The sequence below is a fragment of the Polyodon spathula genome, chromosome 7, assembly GCF_017654505.1.
Source record: "Polyodon spathula isolate WHYD16114869_AA chromosome 7, ASM1765450v1, whole genome shotgun sequence".
In the NCBI taxonomy this organism is placed as follows: Eukaryota; Metazoa; Chordata; class Actinopteri; order Acipenseriformes; family Polyodontidae; genus Polyodon; species Polyodon spathula.
The window spans coordinates 51,198,103-51,222,844 of NC_054540.1; the positions used below are offsets into that span (position 1 = coordinate 51,198,103).

The following is a 24,742-nucleotide window of genomic DNA, read 5'->3' on the forward strand; positions in this document are numbered from 1 at the left end:
TTTTGCTGAGTAGTCAGCATCTTCTAAGAGAACACTTTGCCTAAGCAAACACACTTTGGGTGAAACTGATTTTTCCAATTGTAAATGCTCTGGCTTAAGGAACAGGAACTTTGCTTAAAAGAATACCTTCTTGACACATATAGTGATTCTTTCACAATGGATACAGTACTGTTTTGTAACCTGATAACTCATTATTATCAAACTTAAATTAAAATTATTTATTCAGTATTTTCAAATGCGCCGCTGCTTCTCTTGCTACAAAAAGTTGGAAATTTGTTCAAGCTTGGAAAAAAAAACCTGAATCGGACACAAGTTGCCGAGCAATTAGATATTTGCCGTTCTGGTGAGTTGCTTCACCATTTTGTTAAATAATGTGCATGTCTTATTTATTGCTGCTGCATTTTTTTAACGTGTGTAGGGGTGGTGTGTCAGTTTTGTTTGACTTTATTAACGTTAGTTTGTCTGTTTTATTATTTTAGAGGATTATCATATACATACTTATTCAGTTAATTTCATATGTTGATTCACATGCATTATGACAAGTAATACATATACTTATTGATTCATATTGTGTCTGGTGGTCAACTCCATCTTGGAGAACACTTCGCTTGCTTCCCAAGGGGGGTTCTCTTAGCTGCAGACTGCTGTACTACAGTGACCAAAGCAGTTGCAAACGGTAATAATGCAGAAAAACACAAACAAAAAATGTGTTTCCTACCATTTACTTTATTACATTTTCTGAAATTTTTCATAAAAAATTGCGCATGTAATTTGGGGGAAATTAATAATACACAGCAATCCAAGTTCATAAAAATTCCCTAATATTTTTTACATGATTTGGATCAAATCTGGACCCTGTCAAGCCAACTTTATTAATTAAGTTGTTACGGTCATTATATGTGCACTGTCTCTTAAAAAAATAATAATAATGGCGCCTATAGTGCACAGTAGATTTGCCGTGCTGAAGGAAAATAACATGGACCCTACTAAGAAAAGAAAAAGCGCTTCTACGTAAATTATTATTTTGTCATCTCCTATCGCTTTCCACGGGGGAAGATGCTCAAAGACTGTGCTATCAAGACATGAAGGTACCATCCAAATAACGTTAGATTACTTTATGCAGCTGAAGTAGCTAGCAAGCTTCTGTAATGTTAACGGAGCGACTGCAAGAAACGTTACGGTTCAGGATACAGGCACTTTTTCTGTTTTATTTTAAGAGCAAAACTGTATTCAGCTTCAATCGGGAAAGTGCTCTTTGTACAGTATTGTAGTTTTGGTTCTTGTTTGGGAAAGTATTGTAGTAACAGTAGTTGTTACTGTTACATTTCTTTTTTGCACAGTGTTTCTGAAGAAGACCACAGTTAGGCTGCAGTACAGTAGCTAGTAGGATGTTATGTAGCAATCATATGAAATTGCATAAAAAGCGCCAAGGTAATGGCAGATCATTTATGAATAATTAATGCTGCACTTCAAATAGAAATGTGTGATTATTTTGTTGATTTCAGAAAGAAAAAATAAGTAAAAAGATCAAGGTAAAATACAGTAAGACTGTGTTTTATTTCTGGACATTTACTATGGAAATAGCTCTAAATGTCCACACCATGGGGCGATTTACATCATTTGTTTAATTCGATTTTTCACATCTCATACTATTTGTCTGGTCTCCAGAGGTTTGAATTAAGTGGAGTTCACTGTACATATATTCAACTCAGTGAAGTGGTTAGTTGTACAAGTCAAGATGCATTCTGCCTCACTACTGAAGAATAACCCACAAAATAGTTTAATTGGAATAGTTTGAAGAGTACCTGTTTCGGTATTATCTTCTTTAATTGTTGTGAGCAGGACAATGTACGATGTGACAGGGTGATATTGGTGCTCAAACGTAAGCCTGTTCTGGCACCAAGACACAGGATAAAACACAAATACATTTCAAAGCTGCTGGTGTTGCAGTGTTAGTAATATACCTTCCTAATTTTAAATACAAAAATGTGTAGGAAATTTGAAAAAAGGTATGATTTGGGACACATTTCGGTTTCTTGAGTGGTACATTTTTTTGTGCAGCCCCCCATCGCATGCAACCTCCGGAAATTGGCCCTCCATCACCAAAACTTTGGGAACCCCAGTACTATAGTGTGTGTGTGAAAAAGCTGCTGGGCAAAAAAAATGCATATCCACTCAGATTTTCAAGAATCTTCGCTTTAGACACAGACAAAACATGCTGTTGCTGTTTTTGGAATGCAGAAAAAGATTAAAACACACTGCTTAGACTCCCATCTTGTTGTTTTGGGAACAGTCTAGTGTTAGTATATACTAGCATAAAGTCTTTGTTCATATGTATATTTATACACAGACACATTGTTTAAACTATGATAGAGCATAGTTTAAACGTCCATAAAAATGTACAAAAAGGTACACATCGATGGTTTATTAGCCTTTGTGCTAACAAGTGACCTTTTAGTATCTGATGAAAGGGATGCAAAATTTTGGGCATGTGCGTTTCAGGAACGCATGAACAGAAAATCTAGTGCGACCTCTGAAGTAGGGTAAGGGGGTTAAGCAAGCTGTAGTTTTAAAAATAAATAAATAAATAAGAAACAACTTGGTTTTGGGTCATCTATGAGTATTTACTGCTGGTTTTATACCTCTACATTATTGTATTCCTGTCTGTAATTGTGCCTCTGCACTGGCTTCTTAATTTGGTTCCCAGGATTTGACACAGATGGGTCTAGAGGGTGCCGCTGATGTATCACAAGACCATGACAGGCTTAAAGATGCCATCCAGTAGAAAGAAAGACTCATCAGTGGTACTCCCATGGAATCTCACCTGTGGGGAAATCCTGATATTGACATGAATTCTAATATTCTGGTGCTACAAACCAAATATAGCTCTGCCCTGATGAATGGAACTTCATTAGCTGTCAAAACCAAATATGTTTCTTATAAGAATATGGGGAGAGAGAGTTAAAGTATGCCGAATAAACTAATAATAATTTTGACAACTTATCACTGCTGACACATTGCAAAATACTTGTCAAACGCAATTATTTTAACTTCTAAGATCTTCTAGTTTCCTGTCAGCATGCCACACCCTCTCAACCATCACTATCAAGCTTTTATTCTGAATATGCGGTGACCAGGTTAAGAGGCAGTGCGGCCAGTCTAAGGAATCTTTTGAATGTTCCTAGTGTTTTACATGCTTGATAAACCTCTTCCCCTCTTCCCCTCTCAGCTATGAGAGTTACGAGGATGTGGAGTCGCGATCTCACAACCGAGCCCAGAGTTTCAGCAGTGGAGGAGGGTATGGTCTCAGTGAGGAGGAGGAGGACGAGGAAGACGCGGAGAGACAATACCATGGACCCAGTGTCCTTACTCGAGTGCAGCTGAGCGAGGATGAGGAGGACAGTGAGGAGTTCCGCTCCATCGGTGGGGACAGTAATGTGGACTCTGACGCCTAGGGAGTGTCCACTGGACACACACAACCACAGCTAAACACAACTAACGTCTACACAAGAGAACTGTTTTTGGTACACTATACACTGTTGAAGTTTCATGTTTACATACTCAAGAAAGGTGTATTTTCTTCATTGTATCACAAGAGCATGTTAGCTTGTGTCTTGAATTCAGTATCACCTGCTGATTTGATCTCAAGTTTAGTAAAATAAACCAGACGGGATGGACTTGCAGTTGTGGGTGAAGACTGAAACATCCAGGTTTGGTTTCCCAGTCTTAAGTGACCCTGAGAGGAAGTGATGGTTAAGTTACTTGATCTCTGTGTACCTTTTTTTTCACAAATAAGTTTTAAAACTGGACTGAAACTGACACATTAATTATACTCCTGTTGAAATTTTGCAGTTTCAGAATTCGGTGGTATAAAATCCACTTACAAAATGATCAGGTGCTAGTAATTTGGCCAAATGGTAAATGGTTAACTAAGTCTAATTGATTAACTGCTGGAAGAGGTTCACCAGGGTTACTTATGTGAGACTGTTTACTGGCTGGATAACTCTGGTAATACATGTCTTGTGTTTGGAGCACAGTTTAGAGGAGAATAATTGCCACTTTGAAGCATGGTGATCATTGTTAAAGAGGGTTACCCTTCGTACATTTCGTGTCCTTTGAATAACTGTCTCATAGACAGTAGTAACATTTTTGTATTAAAATCTGAAATTATAAAAGCTGTCAATTGTATAATGTGGATTATCTTTGTCCCACGATAGTCAGACTTCTGTCCTGTACATTTATGTACATCTGTTTAACTTTTTTATTGAGGTTCGATCAGTGTTTTAAAAAGGGTTATAAATGTAAATAATCATTTTTATGTAAATAGTATCCTGTTGTGTTCAGGTTTGACTATAAATGCATTTAATAAAACAATAAGTCCAGGCTTTGTATTTGCCTGTTTTAACACCTGTCTGTTTGGTACTGGGAGTCAGAGCACAGCTTTTGAAGCACAGAACAGTGGTGGATATTACAATAGATTAGGATAATAAAAAATGAAACCTTCTGCGTACTGCTTTCTAAAAAGTGCATGTCCATATAGCAAAATGTATGGATTGATTCCAGTACAAATGCATTTGCCATTATGCATTTTTCAAACAATATATATATAATATATGAAGTGGCATGAAACATTGACCAGAAGTATTTTTCTATGGATAAGAAAGTTGTACCTGATAGTTTATGTGAGGCTTGGTGGGTCCTGGATGCTGCCAGCTAATGCAATGATTTGTGGTTGATGATTTATTTAAATTATCATGACGAGCATAAGTATAACACTGTGTAACAATTTATTTATTTATTTTTTGTTCCTGGGTAGTAAGTGTTATTTCCTAATTGCTTATGCCTCAAAAGTATAGAAAATGGCTATTATTCCCCACAAACTTTGCTTTGGTGACCAGGACAGTGATATTTCCAATGGGAAAACGGGCAAATGTGTGTCTTTTCGTTCATATAAAGTCAGAAAAAAACATATGAATCCAAATTAACATGTATTTATACTAAAGTAATACAAAAATGACTACAAAAGATTTAGTTTTTTGAGATTTATGATTATACTGTAAATTTTACATACTCAGAACAGGATTCAAGGTGGGCTTTCTTGAGTAATGGCTTCCTTCTTGCCACCCTACCATGCAGGCCAGATTTGTGGAGTGCTTGGGATATTGTTGTCACATGCACACTTTGACCAGTCTTGGCCATAAAAGCCAGTAGCTCTTGTAAAGTTGGCATTGGCCTCTTGGTAGCCTCTCTGATCAGTTTCCTTCTTGCTCGGTCATCCATTTTGGAGGGATGGCATGATCTAGGCTAGGCAGGGTCTTGGTGGTGCCATACACATTCAGGGCCTTTTGATATTTTTTTTATACCCATCCCCTGATCTGTGCCTTTCAACAACTTTGTCCTGGAGTTCATGGTTGAGTCTTTGCTTTGAAATGCACTACCCAGCAGAGGGAACCTACAGGAACTGCTGAATTTATCTGGAAATCATGTGAATCACTACAGTTTAACACAGGTGGAGGTCACTTAACTTGGTATGTGATTTTGAAGGCGATTGGTTACACCTGAGCAAATTTAGGATTGCTATTACAAGGGGGGTGGACAATTTTCCAACAAAGATATTTCAGTTTTTATTTGTAATTAATATTCTGCTAATTTCTAGAATATTGTATTCACTTGGAAGTTGTGGGGTAGGATGTGTAGATAAATTAAAAAAAAATAATAATTATTTTAATGCATTTTAATTCCAGGCTATAAGGCAATAAAAGGCGAACATTTTGAAAGAGGCTGTAGACTTTCTATAGGCAGTGTGTGTGTGTGTGTGTGTATATATATATATATATATATATATATATATATATATATATATATATATATATATATATATATATAATAAATTGAATTATTTGGACCTACATCAATAAAGTGAATTAGCATAGGTGCTGAGGAAAAAAAATAAAAATCTTTGAATACAATAATTGGTTACTTTTGTATTAGTAGCCCCACAAACCACCTCTTGCTGTATTCTGTTAGTATGTTAACCTTATCAAAACAGTCACTGTACCACTTGTGATGTAACCTACTGTACTGACTGTATTACTAAAGGCAGTCCTGTCCTCCAGAATTACTATTGAAATGTGGAATAACCACACAAGGCACCATATTACTTCCCATATAATATCTGACTTGGCCCTAGTTAATGCAAGTATAATCCAAGGATCTGAACAGAAATCTTAAACCTTAAAATAAGACAATATAGTGTACTGCTCCTGATTGATGGGTCATGAAAAGTTTTGTTTTACCAGTAGATGGCGGCCGCCATTGGCGGTAAAGGCTATATATATATATATATAATATAGATATATATATATATATATATATATATATATATATATATATATATATATATATTTTAAAAGTAGATTCTGATGTAATTTTGTTAAAAAGAACGTAAAATTATCATTAAGTGCTTCTGGGTTCTTCTGTTCCAATGTTGTCATTATTTTTCTCAATTTGTCTCTTTTTTCTTATAGAATTATTTTAATGTGTCTACTGCCACAGTGCCCAGTCCACCTTGAAAACAGATACTATACTAAGGATTATTTTCTTAAAAAATAAATATACACAGTATTGTGCTGATACTGAAGGGGAGGAATGTACTACCAAGAAGCCATAGTAATCCATGCAATCAGTGCTGAACATGATTGTTTCATTGTCACTTATAGTATGACAGTTCTGATATTGTTCAGCATAGACATTTTCAGAGAATGAAAATGTACTACATACGTGAGCTAATAAAACAAGTGTTGAGAGATTTTTCATAACCCTGCTGCATGGGGATGGATATATCGTTTTTTAGTCTTGTATTCTTTCAAATCCAACAACAGATTGCTGCTTAATCAAAATAAATTCAGCTTGACTTTTGCTTGTAAATATAGGTTTAAATATACTTTCTTTTAGTATATGTTATCTTAGTTGTATAAACAGAATAATTTATGAAAGTTTCATAGTGTGCTGTGAGTCATGAGGCTATCAATAACAGCCCACTCGACCCAGTGGGGACTCTAGGGTTATTCGGCTATTCTCCAGAAACTACTGGAGTAAACGTACTGTATATCCCCCTCAGGCTCTGGATCCAAAAAAGTGGTCATCTGATTAACTCTATATATAATGATTTGTGTATAATGTTGAGTTTACTTAGCCTATATTTTATTTACATGTTTTTGTTGTATTTAATAATGCTGGGATCATAGGGAATATTCAGCCATTTACAACTATGCTTGTAACCATGGAGAAGATATTGGTTACTATCAAGAGCAGGCTGTGCTGTTAGTATCCCCCTGTTGCCAGTGGAATATTGCTCTGCACTGTCTACATCATCATTGTTGCTCCCTCACGTATGTGAATAGACATATTGCAGGTTTATAGGGAATTAGTTTTTTTTTATTTTGACATTGAGTGGTGTGTTCTGCATTGAGCACTGCAGCAAACACCTGCAGTAAGGCATTGCTGTTTTTCAAAGCGCTTTACAGAATGAACTGCATAATGAATACCAGAGCAGGGTCTGCAGCCAATGAATTGCTACATGTATCTTTCTTAGTGTAGATAGAAACAAATAGATACATGAAGATGCACTTACTGTGTTTTCAGTTCCTGGGCAAATTGTTTTAGTGCAAAAAAAAATCAAAACAGACTCGGCTTTCCGAATTCACATTTAGAAATACATTATTATCATTATTGTTCCTGATGGCTATTCTCTCTGTATTTTCACCATACTTTTTCTAACCTATCTCCCTTAGCTTTCTTTGGTATCTAGGGTTTTTCATTTTCAAATCTCTACAACTTGTTCAGAACTTGGCTCCCAAAGTTTTGACTTAAAACTAAAAAAAAAAAAAAAAAAAAAAAGAATTGGTGCTTGTGGTTTTATGCATTCATAAAAGGTGAAGGACTATAGCGCTGTTCTGACAGCTGCCACGATAACTCTCTAACTAACTGATACAAGGCAAACTGTTTATTTTCTGATTTGAGTGATAAATGTCATGGATGAATTAACAAAGGATTCAGTCCCACAAGTCTCTTCTGAACTTTTTCACTTAAATGCTTTTGAATTCAGCACGTGCAGGCACAGGGAGGTGGAGGGCTGAGAGCAAAACATACTCTGTTGAAATAACTTCTTATCAAGACTCTAAGGATGGCAGCTTTTCAATCTATTCTTAGAAATAAAATTTGAGATGAATCACCATCTTGGCAGGTTTTCTCACATCTGATTTCAAAGCATTGTACAAGTCAACTTGGTAGATATGCCTCTAAATTGCTTGATACGAGAGTTACACTTTATAGTGGTTTCTGAAAGCAATATTATTTAACATTTTCAAAGATGCTGAGCTAGGATCGATTTGAACCCTGGATTTCTTGATTGGAAGAAATACCATAATGTCCATTTACTTTGCCAGGGCTTTAATCTGTTTTATTTATTTAAATTAACTATATTCACAAAGCATTGATCCGGTATCTCTGCATGTGTTGTTTTGAAGGTGAGAGCACTAAGATGATTGGCTATAGATGGGTGCATGTGATTGGTGCCGCCTAACAGTATTGTCAAGTGTACCCCTCTGATTGGATACTGTGGTTTATGACTTGTTAGCAACCCCATAACTGTAACTTTTCCAGTGCCCGTACTTTGAATTAACTGTACATTAACCACGGTCTTACAATGCTATACCATGCTAATCTGCAAATTGCCATGCTTGTCTGTGCTTTACCAAGCTTTCAGTATGCTTTACTACATTGTTGAGTTATCCAGGTATATCACAGTCATTTTATTTATAGGGAGGGCTTGTGCTGCATTAAACTGCAGCAGTAGGGTAATTGGAAGAGAAGTGATATAAATGAGGCAAGCGCAAAGAATTTATTCAGCTATAAGTTCAAATGGATCGCTACAAATAAACAGTGGCAGCTCATTTGTGTAGCTTAGATTTTTTTTTGTCAATATGAGAAAGTCTGTAGCACATGTTTCACACGCAGCTTCCACCTACAGTAACCCACTTCATAGGCTTCCCTTTAATCTATTTATTTTCAACATCAATTGAACTCTTTAATATGTTAAAAATAAACACACTTAATGTTGTTCTTTTGCTAAAGAATGGCTGTGCAGAGTGACTCTTTCTCTAAGCAAGATTAAAGCCATTTTCCATCACTAATGCATGCTGCTGTAAAAGCATGACGATTTGAAGCATGCAATCTGTCATGTGTGTCTTTGTGAAAGTGCTATAGCTATAGTGGTGCTTAAACAAGCTAAAATATGAAACCATTAACTACATTCTCACAGAAAGCATACTATACCCAGGTATAACACCATGCACCTAGTTGCAAGTTTATAAGTTTAGTAAACTAATATTTAGATCCAATATGAGACGAAAGCACGATCAAGCACTAGAATATTTACTGAAGGCAGTGATCGATTTGCCCAGTACCTCGCCTTTTGGCCTGAAAGGAACCACACTCTTATGAGAAAAGACTTGTCCAGTTGGCCAAGGCCACATGGTGGGGCTCATCGACCCCCAAACGGGAGAAGCAGGAGTGTTGGAAGGAGGTACATCCTAGATTTTAAATGATTGGGGTAAACCCATCAGGGCTGAAGAAGGCCTGTCATCTCGCCTCTAGAATTCTTTAAGTCTGTAAAAAACAGTGCACAAACGATGTCTCCTTCCAAACAGTTCTTTTTTCTTTTTTTTTTTTTTTAGGTACATGTTAGTTAAACCTGACAATGTTATTTTCAAAATAAATCAGATCTAACTCTGTAGTTTAATTATCTGCTCTTTGAACTTATTTTCTTGTGCTTCAGCCTCTGTTTTCCAGATGACGTGTGTCAGCCCCATGACAGAGATGAAGGGTTTTGTTAAATAGATTGGAATAAAATAAACCTTCCTGCTTTGATATTGTTCTGTTCTGTTACACTCAAATTTCTCATTCAAACTTTCATAGAATCCACCATTACTGCGTATCTTGATGTGTGACAATAGCTGAGATATCACACCCAAAAAAGGCCTGACATCAAACCTCACTTAGTGGCCACCTTACAGTTTTTATACAGTCCTGATTTGCACCTATTTAGTAGTAAGGCTGCCATCTCCAGTTCCAAATGTTTCAAATCGCTGTTCAATTACTCAAGTAACTTGGATGCAACATTTATGAAACTGCGGCATCCAGGTACTTAATAACTCCATGACAAACCTTTGTGTCTGTCTCAACTGAAATTATTTTTAATTACAGTGGAAACACATTGATATTCTGTAAAGAGATCTATTAATCTTCCTGCCTGTCCTCCACAATCCTTTAGGTTTTGAAACATGCTTAAACTGTTTCTTTGTTCCCTGGTTTCTAATTATATGAGCCTGAGTTTCTTAAGGGTGCAGCAATTACGGTTTTATTTCAACTAACAACAAAGAAATCCCATTATGAAATCTCAGGTGGCTTTTGTAATCCAGGAATTGAGTGTTTTGCAAGGGAAGGGATATCCTTACATGTTCAGAAAATGAATAGCTGTCTGAAGTTCAAAAGAACCATAAGAAATGGATTAGATATTTTTAAATTACTACGCTCTAGATTTAGAAAACTGCTGCTTTTTGGTATCTTACCATTGCTGTGTCAGCCTAACTCCAGTCGTCTGTCGGAGTGGGGCTTGACTAGTAAGGAGCTTGACAAGATCATCAGGCTGGCCTTCAGCACATGAAGTGATGCAATCATGAACCAAACCATAAAACTACCATTCTTCTTCAGAAGCGGCCCAGCCATACCCTTGATGAAGTCCACCCAACAATGCTTTACTGTGTGATGGCTGCATTCAAAATAGTAATGCATCCATCCATCATGCCAGAATTGTACACAATGGTTTGAGGACACAGGCATCTTCCCTAGCCACCACAATCCCTGGATCTCAATCCATTTAAGTATTAGAAAAATGTGTTCTTCATCAAGAGCCTATGCCTAGCTCCCTGCACCAATTTCATGCAATAACTTGGGATCCAACAAGACACCTTCCAGTACCTTGTGGAGTCCCGTCAAGATGTAATCAGGGCAATGGACCAGGAATAACACATGTTTAAGTTATAAGTGAAGGAAAGGGATTGTAAAGCCTTGGTTAGCACACCTTTAGACTATGAATACTTTACTTGATCCTAATTAAAAACAGTCATTTTTACACTAAGTTAAGAGTATTGGCTTTTACCAAGCTAGTAATTTATCTCTGTGATGATGTCAGGAATTTGGCAAGAGTTTTCAGGTTGTATATGAAATGAATTTGCTTCACAGGCTCTCTTCCAACATCTTTAAGAGGAGTAAACAGTTGGTTTTCTACAAATTGCTTTGCCATTCCAGCTTCATCCTGGAAACACATGCTTCTTTCTCACTGATGAACAACTTGCTTCAGTTTCTGCTGAGCAGCAGCAGCAGCAGGTGTTCCCTGCAGCTGTCGAGTACATTAATTAATTGTAGGATGAGGGTGGACTAAATTTGGACTGCGCCACACCCTAATCACAGCAAGTCAGATGAACCCTAGTTACTTTCACTAAGTCCCAGTATCAACCCTGAGAAGAATGTTACTTTACACCTCTTCAATCTCCACACACTGGTTAAGGTTTAAATGTGATGGACCTCACCATTGCTAGCAATGGAAACAGAATTGGAACTAACATTACACAGTGCCTTGATATAGCACACTGGTACAGAGTTCCAATGGATTACCTGTGTATTGTGGTTCTTACCGTTCCAATACCATTGGTATATAAATATATGGAAATGGGACAACGCTGGTACCATTAGAACAATGACTCATACCATTGTAGAGGTGTTTTGTGTTACCATAGCTCCTTCGCACATAACTGCATTGTCACTGAAGACTGTGTGGTCGGTATAACCATGGTTTTACTTTACCATTCATCTGCTTTATCATACTTTACTACACTTCGTTTACCTTTTACCATGGTTTGCTGCAGTACATTTTTTTAAGTTTACATTAATAAAGCAAGAGATAAGCCCAGGAATTATGACCAGCAACCACGGCAACGAAAGTCAAATATAATATCCATTAATATTTTCTTGCCTTCTATTATGGGATGTGTAGCAGACCATGCATTTTTTGGCTTATAACAAATGTTAGAACATTACTTGTGCCTTAAATTAAGAGGTAATAGTTTGAAATCCTGTTTCCTATCAATTTTCACCTTGTTAAAACATAGTGTGACTGCCTTCTCACATCCTCCAAATAGCAGGAAAATCTGGGTCGTTCTAAAATAACTTTTCATGAAAGAACACCCACCACAACTAAATAATACCAGTTGCATGTTAAAGAAGGATTATGGATTATGTAATATAACTGTGTTAATTCCATATAATACTCATCTTTCAAGCATCTTATGTTACAGAAAAAGTAGCAAACAACATATACAGTTCCCGAGAACCAATCCTGTTTCTTTCATAACTTGTCATGTATTTTTGTTTCAGAATTGTTTTAAGTTCGTTACAGCTGCTTAGTATGATTCAGAGAAAATACATGTATTCTCACTTATTTATACACAGTGCCTAAGTGCAACATTGCAGTCCCTAAGTAAGAATTTAAACACTGTCGTGTAGTTTTCCCTCAGAATGACTATCAATATAACATGCACCATTTTACAGAGTGTAAATGCTAATCATAAGTAAAATACTAACCAATTGTTCTTGCAATTGTCAGGAATAACTAAAACCAAATAATTGATTCTGGAATTGTCTGCCACTGGTGATATATTATATATAGGCCAGAGGAGTGTGTTTCACATCTCATACAAATGGTGTTAAAAAAAGTTTAGACATGCACAAAATGCACACCATGTGAGAAATGCACAGGATGCGTTATCTTGTGAGAATTATTATAAATACCAGCCCTTTGACCTTTTGTTCAAGCTTACTCAAATAAGCTGTAGCAAGCATGCATTGTGTGCATGCAGAGTGTGTGCTGGAACATATAAAAACAGGGGCACTAAATAACAGACCATTTCAGCCTTACAGCCAAAACTTAAATATTGGTTCTATATATCTCATAGTGGGGTTTGATAGACTAAATGAAGGCCAGCTTTCTCATTGACAGTGCTATTATCTACTTATCCATTACTGTACAATCCTAGCCTTGTGGCATAGGGCATTTTCTCCTGGCTTTCTCCTGGATTCACCTCGTCAGTCTATTTCATGTAGAAAGCAGGTGTTCCTAATGTTTCGTACACTCAGTGCATGTCCAGCAACAGTATACTTAGCCAGTAAATTTGCTGGCTAATTCGCCCCTGGAACACATTGATAAATAAGCTATTTCTATAAGCTATTCTGCACCCCCCCCCCCCAATAACATTTTACAATCCCTGCCTATTTGCTGTTGGCCTTTTCCTTTTATTGTACTGGACTGAAGGTTTAGACAAGTAGATCTTGCTCAAATATTAAAAAGATGGTTTAACATGCTTATCAAGTGGAAGGGGCTTTTACTGCTTCATTTCAGCAAGTGATACAGATACTCTTTCCATGGTTATCAGTCTCTTTAGTTTTACTCATCCGTGCTATGGCTTTGTTTGTTGAAACTATTCAGTTGTTGTAATTAAAAAATGAATGAACAAAATCAGATTGTTTTAGAGCAAACTAAAAAGCAATGGATTAATTGCCATGGACGAGGAACTCAAAGAAAAACCAGTGAGGAGCTGAGCTTTTCAGAACGGCTCCAAGCACTCAGACCATATAGACAACAAACCAACAAACCTTAATATCTGAGCATCAGCTACTCAGAAGGATTGTAAATACCATTACAAGGTTAGAGGAAAAGCTGTAAAAATGTCATTTGAAATTTATTCATTTTTATCATTTTTACACCTTTGATACCTGTGTCCCAGTTACTCTGGCCAGTGACACCATTATCACTCTGCCAGGCTTGCAGCCAATATCTTTGCAGTATCCCGAGGAGCATCTGTGAACTACCATGCATCTATTTCATTATGCAAATCCGAATGTGAAGTGATGTTCATGCATACTGGATCCACTTTCTAACACAATGCAATCTTGAAAACCTGCCAAGATAAAGACAGATTCAGCTGGCGCTCAGAATATCTTTTAGAACAATAGGAGATGAGCAGATGTAATGTACCCTCTCGGTGTTATCAGCAGTTGATTATGCCAGCTAGTGACAGTCGTTGTTTCAGCTCAATTGGTTTTTTATTTGAGTGTGTGTATAAGGAACTGCTTGGAAGGTACAACAGGTTCCTATTACAATGTATGAGGCAGAAACTGAGGATCAGACAGTTTTGCAGATGGAGCGAACACCACTCTGTTTACTGTGCCAATAAACAGAGGTCTATCAATGCAACAGACAGATGTGTCGTTATATTACTCAACTCATTCAACTACCAGCAAGCAAAACAATCAACAGTCTCTGAAGAACAGAGGTTCAATCAAATAAAGATCATTAAAGCAAGCAGTGATTCATTATTAGCATGTTTCGAGTGACTGGCTTTTAAATGACTGCAGCTCAATGGATACAAGCGCACTGAACTAAAGGAGTAGAAGAATATATGACACTCTATAGAGTTCTTAAGATCTAGTTTACTGCAATATATAAATGGTACACAGGCTAGATCTGCCAAAGTGACTTTATATTAGCAAGGGCCAGCGCCATCTAGAGCACATCAGCATATTGCCAACAAAATGGCAAATCACTAGATGATGCTGACTCTTGCATCTTGCTTTGACTAATTATGTTTTCAATGTCTATGACAAGCAACCAGAACTGATGAGCAGCGCTTGATTTTAGGCCAATGCAGTTTGGCAAAGACTTATCAGTTTTTTTTTTTTTTTTAAAGTGAAATAAGAACCATTAATAATGATTGCAGACGTCATAAAAGGCAGTAAAAAAATATAGGAAAATGTACTTTGAAGCTTCTTACTCATAAAGCTATCCAGAAAAACAAATGATGTGCTATGTCAGTACACCTATGTTATTTAAATCATTTAAAATAAGGATCATAAAAATATAGGATCTGTTTAGGAACTGTTCAGTTTTGCATGCAGAAAAGACACAAATGTTAATGTATCCCTGAATAAATAATCCAATCTTCAAATACATGCAAAGGATTTTAATGAGCAATCCATCTCTAGGAAACAACAATGACCAACAAATGCAGCCCCTCTAACACACTATTCCTTCATCTTATCCAGCACCTGGAGGAGTTGCATGCTTACCAGACATTAATAAGAAACGGAAATAAAATTATAAAGGTCATTAAAAAACAAGCCTGAGAATTTCAATAAAAACCTTAGATGGATTGAGCATGCCTACAATAATTAAAGTGATCTGTTTAATAGAAATACAGTGGCAAATTGCTTAGATGAAAAGAAAAATGTAAAAGCCCCATTAACTGCACCAGCTGCATATAGAGAGGCCATTATGCTAGCTCAAGGGCGAAGTAAAAGAGCACACATCTCATTAGATTTCCATAACAAAGAAATATGTGGGAAAAAAAAAAAACTAGTGGGAAAAAAAAAAAAAACTAGTGGGAGCATAATGAAGAACATGGGGAATAGATACACGGTGTTAACATCTGATAGAGTCATAAACAGAGGCCTCTGATCTATGATGTGTATTGAGCAATGTCAAATAATCTTTTAAACAATACATGATGTGCACTTCCATTGCCTAAACAGGGCTCAATGTGCAGAACACACGTTGCAGCAAACTTCTTCTCTATTGGGGTTAACACGTTGTTGAACACTAGGAACTCTTTTTCTTGATTTGCTTTATTGCAGTCATCTTTTATACAAGCTGCTCTAATTCACAGAACATACAATTATATGTTGATAATGACAAGCAAGACATCTTGTGGCTGATAACTACGCAGAAGCGGAGGACTCTTTTTTTGATTTAGAGAGTGACCAATTATTATTTTCCCCCAATTTGGAATGTCCAGTTATGTTTTTTCTCCTCACCCCACACAGCACAGACGTCCTGAGGGCATGTGAGCATCCTCCGATCTCACAAGTCTAAAGCCAGAATCACTTTTACGCTGAGCAAATCAGTGCAGACGTGGGCGGGCTACCGATCCCGAAGAACAGAGATCAGCCCTGCTTTTTATCCACTCTGAGTGTCCTCGGTGTGTGGCAAGTAGGGTTCACTGTTGCATGATGAGGAGAAGCAATCCCTGCTGGTTTCCCATCCCCACCCCGGGGAGCGTCAGAGGCTCTGACGCCACCTTCCGAGTCCCCAGTAAAGATCGGCTTCTTTGCACAGCCCGGACGTGAATTGGCTTTGAATGCAATTGGGTACTTCTACTGAATATATCAAAATGTTACCACTGTGGAACTTTTCTGCCAATGGCATTACAACTGCAAATGTGCTACCATTAGTACATGCCATTGTAGTTCCATGTGACACATATCAACAATATGTACAGAATAGTATAGAACAGGACAGGGCAATTCAGTGTTTAATTACAATTTGAGGAAGCTGTTCACAAGATATACTGTATACAAAAATGTAAGTTAGGCATACTGTCTGTCTGTATGCCTAACTTACATTTTTGTATACAGTAAAACAGTATATACAGTTTTGTATACAATACGGACAGGCAGACACCCCCCCCCCCCCCCCCCCATATTCTATCCAGAATCTGATATTCTCAATAACTTATGCTAAATAATGTTAATAATAATAGTTTTCCAGATATGTAAAGTGTGACATACATACATATGGCTGTATTTCATTCCCAGCATGGGATAGTAACTGACACATATTGTAATATTAAGACAAAATGCAATAATTCTTGTGGCAAAATGTAATATCCAAGCCAATATGTAAGACACTATGAAAGGACACTGTTAAACATGTAAGAGTTTCAGGGATGTGAAATACAATGTCTGCCAGTGCATGTGAATAATGTGAACAGGAAATGGGTAAAGTGTTGAGTGTTTGTATATAAAAGGTCTGTCTGTATATGGGCGAGAAGGAGGCACAAGTAGGAAGCCCTGAGAATTCTCAGGAGCTCCATACTATTAGGTCGACATAGCTCTGGTCTTGCATGACCACATTTCGATTGATCGTTTTTTGAAACTGTCTAAAAATACATCCTTTAAATAATGCATACCATATATAGTAAGAATCATTTAAAAATATATATTTGAGGTTAAATGGTTAACAAGTATGATATTTAAAAAAGACAAGACAACAGCACCATGCATTCTATTAATTTTTATGTGGTTATTCATTTGACCCTCAAGTTTGTAGTTTTTCTCTGTGTCACATTGCTACAGTACTCATTGTAATCTTACATTTTGAAACAGCTCTTACTGTCCATCTCATCCAGTACTGGGGACTCTGATGCCTGCCACTTTTAATCAAGATTCAAAATCTCCCAGAAGGATGAAGTTGCCTTTAAAGTTATCAAGGAGAAACAACTGCTAACAGAACAAAAAACTGAAAAATGAGGAAATAAGCAGCTTTATATTAACAAAACCCTGAGGAGCTTCACATAACTCATCAATACTGTAGCAACATTTACAAAACCGATCTACTAATTCACGGTTATTTTATATTTCAATCGTTAATGTCTGCTGGAATAAATGATAATGGAGATTAATTTTCAGTAGTGTATCAGGACAAGGATCTCACAACCGCACAATCCAATCTATTAAACAAACACAGTAGAATTAGGATGTGATTGTAATATACTAAATTACCATTTGGATCGCTATACACACGCTTTCACGTGTCAGTCAAATGCTTCAATTTATATTCTTTTCCCACAATGAACTATGCCGATGATTTACAATTCTTGTATTCCTCTCTGATTAAGCATTACATACAATGTGTACATTAAGATCATCTTGTTTTATAAATAATTTTATCACCAATACAATATGTGATAACATGTAACCCATGTTTTCATTGTGATATCACAATCAATACCTTGTCTGAAAATGCAGATCCTTTATATTCCAAGCATATTTTTCTTTTATGGATGGACAGACATTTCATGCATGTACATTACATTAGAATTAGTTTCTCCATATCTTCTAGATACAGAAGACACTGGGGAAACACTACAGTGGTCAACCCTATTTGTAAACTTGACATGAAATACATGTGGTGATGAAGGCTGAAAGCAATTCACAGCCTAGAAACACAGACCCAATTTGAGAGCCACACGAAAGGAGATTTATGATTTCACACGAGTACCTTGTGGAAATGTAGCCTTCATCTCCATGGCCCTAAATATAAGGGTGCTAAATAAAGGTCCATAAGGGTGGTCAATCAAATGTAAGGATTGGATTGCTGTTGAAGATGTTGAATGTTGTTGAGGGGTAGTGGCTGCAGTCCAGGGTGCTGTTGTGTGGTGGTGTGGATCAATGGCTGGTCTCTGGGGTGCTGAATGTTACACTGCTGAATATATTGAGGGTCACTCCCAGTGATTCAGCACGTCACCGGGAACTGCATTCATGTTTTAAATCTATATTCTTTTGCAGTACATATAAACTCAGCAAATGCAGAGTTTTACAGCAATTGCTCTCTGTAAAATGATCATAATTCAACAGAAGTGTGACAAAGTGCCCGCCCCTGTATATTGTTCTGTTATATGAGTGCTGATGTGTAATAATTGCCCAGTGGTAAAGTTGATATAAAATTTCGTACATATTTAACGTAAATCCGTGTCCTACAGTTAGTTGTGTTCGATACTGGTTTGTATAAAATTACAGCTCGTCTTTATAAAGTCGCGGTTCTTCTAAGAAATTCACGTTAATTAACCATTAAAGTGATGTGCGGGTAAGTTGTTGTCATATATTTACGTAGGACACAAAAATTTAAGAGATGGTGAGGGTGAGCAAAACCCACAAAGCAGAAGAATACACATCACTTCACGTGCATTTAAAGTAGTTAAGATGTGAGAACAAGGTTGCAAGAAGAAGAAGAAGAAGAAGAAGAAGAAGAAGAATTAGATATCAATTGCTATTGCATGCTGGTGGGACCAGCATGATACTTGTTTATTTAAACTCACCGTGTTTGTTTGTGTGTCGATCTGCTCACCGTTTATTTAGCATAGTCCGTTTTGTGTGTCTATTTCTTTTGGCGTAAAGTGCCATGTCCTGCCTTTTTGTCTGTGTAAACCATTTTATTTTCAATAAACCGACGGAAGCAAGCGTCCCCATCATTTCACTTCATCTGTTTTGTCTCGGTGTACTCCCTTCCTGGTTCTGACGTCACCCACTCTGGCCGTCTTTGTGACAAGAAGCCAGAAATGCAAACAGGGTGGTGTACCAGGGGAGGGGATCACTGTCCATGGTGCTTTAAAGAGGAGTCATGACTACAACTTAGATCCAAGAGACGTGCTTGCAGTCTATGTTTAAGGCAGCTGTACTTGTAGAAACTGTGCCATGCTGTTGCCTCAAGGCCTGGACGAAGCAGCTTTTCTTTTCCTAACGCTGTGTTCACATACCTGAACTCTAATCTTTTGTTATGTTCTAACAGTAGGCTTCTGCAAACCAGCAAATCGATCAAGATTCAGAGCTAAATGTAATGTAAACTTATAAAGAAAGCTTCTGCAATCTATTTACTAAAATCCTCTCAATTGAATCATGCCCAGGACATCGTAAGCCTGCAGAGGTAAATGTTGTTGGGATTAGGATGCTGGACCTAAATAGTCTGATTCATTCTAATTGCTATGTATATGAGCAGAAACTATCTGTATATCTCATATATAACTATATGTTTTAGAGATTCAAGGACAATCCCTGTGTATACCAGTAAAGCTTTAGATTCTCTTGTTCATTTGATTGTTTTAGTTTTCACATTTTACCTCCTACAGATGCAGGCAGCCACAACAATATGACTGGTTAGCTTCAAGGAGGAGTAAGCTCGTGTTTTATTTTATGTCTTTTTTAAAACCAGTTTCTATCAAAACACTGCATTCTAAACTAAAACTAAAAGAAACAAAGTCAAATGACAGCTCATGTCTACATACTGACAAAGGCATTAGCTGTGTTCTACAATTCTAATTTAGAGGTTTATTTGCCAGTTCAATGTTTTGCTTTCCTTCCATTAATTTTTTTAAAGCTAGGTGTGCAATCGGAATGTTTCACAGTCTACAGTGTTGTGGTTCTCTGCAATGGAGCTACCTGATTGGTGCATCAAGGACCTGAGGTTTCTATTATTTTATAACTAACTTGAACTTGATTGTGAAGCATTGCCTCTCTAAAAAATTCATGGACCTTTTTTCAATTATTTTTTTTTTTTACAGGTAATGGAAACGTGTTCAGATTTCAAACTGATGTAAGGATTGTTAAGGGCCAGGCATACTGTATGCCCTGTGTCTGAAAAAGTCTCTACAAGCTTTGTCTCATAAAAGCCATACATCCCATATATTGTACCACCAGATATTTTGCAGTGATTTTCCTTCATACTGCAAATGTCTATAGAGTATCTGAGAGTATGAAAAACAGATTCCTAACGGAAATGTATATACTGGTATATATTTTTTTGTTCTGCACTGTTGATCAATTTCATTGGGTAAAAACTGAAAAATATGATGGTGAAAGTAAAGCCTTTTATCTATTCATTTGTCTTTGTTTTCCCCGGTGCAGCAAATTATCTTAATTCATTTGTTGTTACTGATGCAAACGTAGCACTGAGTTTTCATCTCTGGGGAGTTTCTTTACAGGACAACTGGGAAAAAAACAAAACAAAACAAAAAACTAGAAACAAATGAGTCTGCTGTTGACCACATGCTTTGTTACGACAACCCTCTCCTTGGAAAAACTATTTATCAGATACACCACTTCCTTTTTAAGAGCATCACAAACTGACACCTAGCACAGTTGTAAACATTAGTCCATTCTTTGAAACCATGATTAGACAAAATTGGCCACTCTGCTTGACAGGGTGGACTGGCAGACTCATGCGTAGAAGCTCTAATCAAGCCTGAATGTAGTTGCTTTAGTTCCACTTTCAAAATACACAGCTTTGTATTTCTGTTGATATTTCTTACCGTTTCCATAGACTACTTTTAAAATTAGACAAATACAAGTATTGTGAGATAACCTATATACAGTAGAATTACACAGACTCAGAGAGAAGGGGCAGTGAAAAACATTTTAATTAGCCAAGTAGCTATGTATGTTTTATTGTTATTGTGATAGGTTGTAAATGTCAGTGAGGGAACTGGTGTTCAGGATCTGAATCCTATCACACATACAGTGACTCTCAAAAGTATTCACCCCCCTTGGACTTTTCCACATTTTATTGTGTTACAACATGGAATCAAAATTGATTTAATTAGGAGTTTTTGCCACTGATCAACACAAAAAAAGTCCATAATGTCAAAGTGAAAAATAAAATCTACAAATTGCTCTAAATTAATTACAAATACAAAACAGAAAATAATTGATTGCATAAGTCTTCGCCCCCTTGAGTGAATATTTGGTAGAGGCACCTTTGGCAGCAATTACAGTCTATTTGGATAAGTCTCTACCAGCTTTGCACATCTAGACACTGCAATTTTTGCCCAAATTCTTCTTTGCAAAATTGCTCAAGCACTGTCAAGTTGGTTGGGGACCTTTGATGAACAGCAATTTTCAACTCTTTCCACATATTCTCAATTGGATTGAGGTCTGGGCTTTGACTGGGCCACTCCAGGACATCTACCTTTTTGTTTTTAAGCCAGTCCAGTGTGGCTTTGGCTGTATGTTTGGGGTCATTGTCCTGCTGGAAGATGAATCTTCTCCCAAGTCCCTTGAAGACTTCAGCAGATTTTTCTCCAGGTTTTCTCTGTACTTTGCTGCATCCATTTTGCCCTATCTTCACAAGCTTTCCAGGCCCTGAGGCAGAGAAGCATCCCCATAGCATGATGCTGCCACCACCATTCTTCATGATAGGGATGGTGTTCTCAGGATGAGGTGCAGTGTTAGGCTTGCATCAAACATAGTGCTTAGCGTTGAGGCCAAAAAGCTTTATTTTGGTCTCATCAGACCATAGAATCTTCTTCCACTTGATCTTAGAGTCTCCCACATATCTTCTGGCAAACTCTAGCTGAGATTTGATGTGAGTTTTTTCAACAAAGGCTTTCTTTTTGCCCCTCTCCCATAAAGGCCAGTTTTGTGAAGCACCCGGGCTATTGTTGCATATGCACAGTCTGTAACTCCTTTAAGTTGCCATAGTCCTCTTGGTGGCCTCACTGACTATTGCCCTTCTCGCCGGGATACTCTCTTTGAGGATGGCCTGTTCGTGACAGTTTCACAGTTGTGCCATATTCTCTCAATTTCTTAATAATGGACTTTACTGTGCTCTGGGGGATATTCAATGCCTTGGAAATGTTCTTATATCCTACCACTGATTGGTGCTTTTGAATAACCTTATTCCGGATTTGCTTTAAATGTTCCTTCGTCTTTTTGATGTAGTTTGTTAGGAAATGTATTAACCAACTGTGGGACTGCCCAGACACAGGTGTATTTAACCTGAAATCATGTGAAACACCTTAATTGCACACAGGTGGACGCTATTCAACTAATTATGTGACTTCTAAAGACAATTGCTTGCACCAGAGTGTATTTAGGTGTGTCATAGCAAAGGGGGTGAACACTTATGCAATCAATAATTTTCTGTTTTATATTTGTAATTAATTTAGAACAATTTGTAGATTTTATTTTTCACTTTGACATGGATTTTTTTTGTGTTAATCAGTGGCAAAAACTCCTAATTAAATCAATTTTTATTCAATGTTGTAACACAATAAAATGTGGAAAAGTCCAAGGGGGGTGAATACTTTTGAGAGCCACTGTATTTTGCTACGAATCTCATTGCAGTGATTTCATAAATTGTATCTCCTAGAAAAAGACTGGATGTGATTATGTAGTTTTACTACAGCACTGCTAATGTTTCATACAGCCAGACATCACTTTAACTGTATCCAGGTTTCCATGGAAACCTGTTCCGTCCCTACAGGTGATGTCAGCAGGAGGGATGTCCAGTAGTCAATGATAAATACATCTTTCCACGGCATGTTGTTTTTGATTAGTGTATTATGCAGTGATTATCAACACCTAATATTATTGCCCAAAGATTCATGTTCTTATTACATAAAGACACTAATAAACAAAGACACAAATGAGTTATATCTGTATGTTAAAGTTATGGTTAAACTTTGGCTGACATACAAGCAAAAGTGCAGTTTTCTGAAAACTCAAACTCATACAAACTCGCTGAATGTCAGTTTTTTGGAACAAAAAAGGAGAAAGACCAATAAAAACATCCTATTATCTCTTCTGTTTACTTTAAGCTTCTTCTTTTCTTTTGTATGCTGCAATTACCAGTGGAAAATAACCCTGGCACTATTATGTTTTTACAAATTCAAAAACATCAAAGTGAAGTGGAGTGAAGTTTTGAATCAGAAATTGGAAAGAGCATTATATTAGCAAATAATGGCTATGAGTTGCACTCACCCATTTAAAGCACAAACAAGGTAGAACGGTAATCAGTGAAGTAAAAATATGCAAGTGGAGCACTTACATGATAAAAGGTCTCAGACACCACATTCAATGCTAAAGTGCCTGCTAAAGATTTCTCTTGAAAATGGGAAGTAAAAGCTTAAGTAAGGTAAATCAAGTGCTGAGATAAAGTGCTGTGCTTGGAGAAATAGTCATCTGCCTACACATACCTTTCAACTGTACAGATCTGCACTGTTGTAGCATAAATTTAATAAAAACTAACAAAAAAAACATATTGGTGTATTCCACCACAATCCGGGAGTTTTATGCTGCTTAGAGAACTTTTTGATCACGTGAAGTTGCTAAAAACATTTTTACCAAAAAATAAAAATAAAAATAAAAAAACAAATAAATCTAATGATAATAATACATACTTAAATAGTTGGGTATTGCAATAAAAACCACTCAACATGATTGCAAACATCACAAAAACATGAGGAGACTTTTTATTTATTATTTTTTTTTAGAAAAGGCTTACTCTAAGTTTTAAACTGAACTTGGGGAACACAAAATGTGCTGTTCAAAGTATGTAATAAGGAGTTTGATTTTACTATCTTAACAACAATTCCATACAGGGAGTGCTTACTTTGACTCATCATCCATAAAATCCTTTTAATTTGTCTGCTAAAGCCTGCAGAGACCTACTTGACAGACGTAAGATCTCACAAAGACAGATTCCTTATCTTCTGAGTCATGGAGATTTAACTGGAGTTGACAGCTATAATTCAATGGACTCATATTACACACCAGCACACACACTGATCAGACTCTGTATCCAACCTCAGCTGACAACAGGAAATTACATTTCAGGTTAACATCCTGATTGTTCAATCCGTATCAATTCCTGAAAGAAGGTGACATAAACCTTCAGCTCAGCAAGATAACCAGTGAAGAAGTACAGCTGAGACGAGACCAGTCTGAAAAACAGCTAGAATAACCAAGGCACTAGATCATAATTACAGGTTTGCCAGTACTGTAGGTTGTCCAAAATCATCTGATTAGGTGTCATTGGGAGAAGGTGGGTGGCTAATGCTGCTAGTTCAGTAAAGAGATAATAGCAGCATTTGCATGAAAGAGTGCCAATGCTACTATTACTGGAAGTGGGTGTTGTTTTTAGGCTCCTAGAATGTGTGGGTGTCAGAATTTTAGTAATGGGTAGGAATTGCTCACATGCAATCACAATATATTAGCTTGCTCATGCTGCTGATAGATG

At 36.9% G+C, this 24,742-nt stretch overlaps 1 protein-coding gene across 5 annotated transcripts in view; it reads left to right on the top strand.

Moving 5' to 3' along the window:
• Nucleotides 1-4,807, top strand: part of LOC121318728 (transcription initiation factor TFIID subunit 1-like) — a 29,265-nt gene extending 24,458 nt beyond the window's left edge. For all 5 annotated transcript variants that reach the window (XM_041255729.1, XM_041255731.1, XM_041255733.1 and 2 more), the window contains one exon: nucleotides 3,230-4,807. In XM_041255729.1, the coding sequence (XP_041111663.1) occupies nucleotides 3,230-3,455 (226 nt within the window). In that variant the 3' untranslated portion in view covers nucleotides 3,456-4,807. The remainder of the gene's footprint in view (nucleotides 1-3,229) is intronic.
• Nucleotides 4,808-24,742: the final 19,935 nt, after the last annotated feature.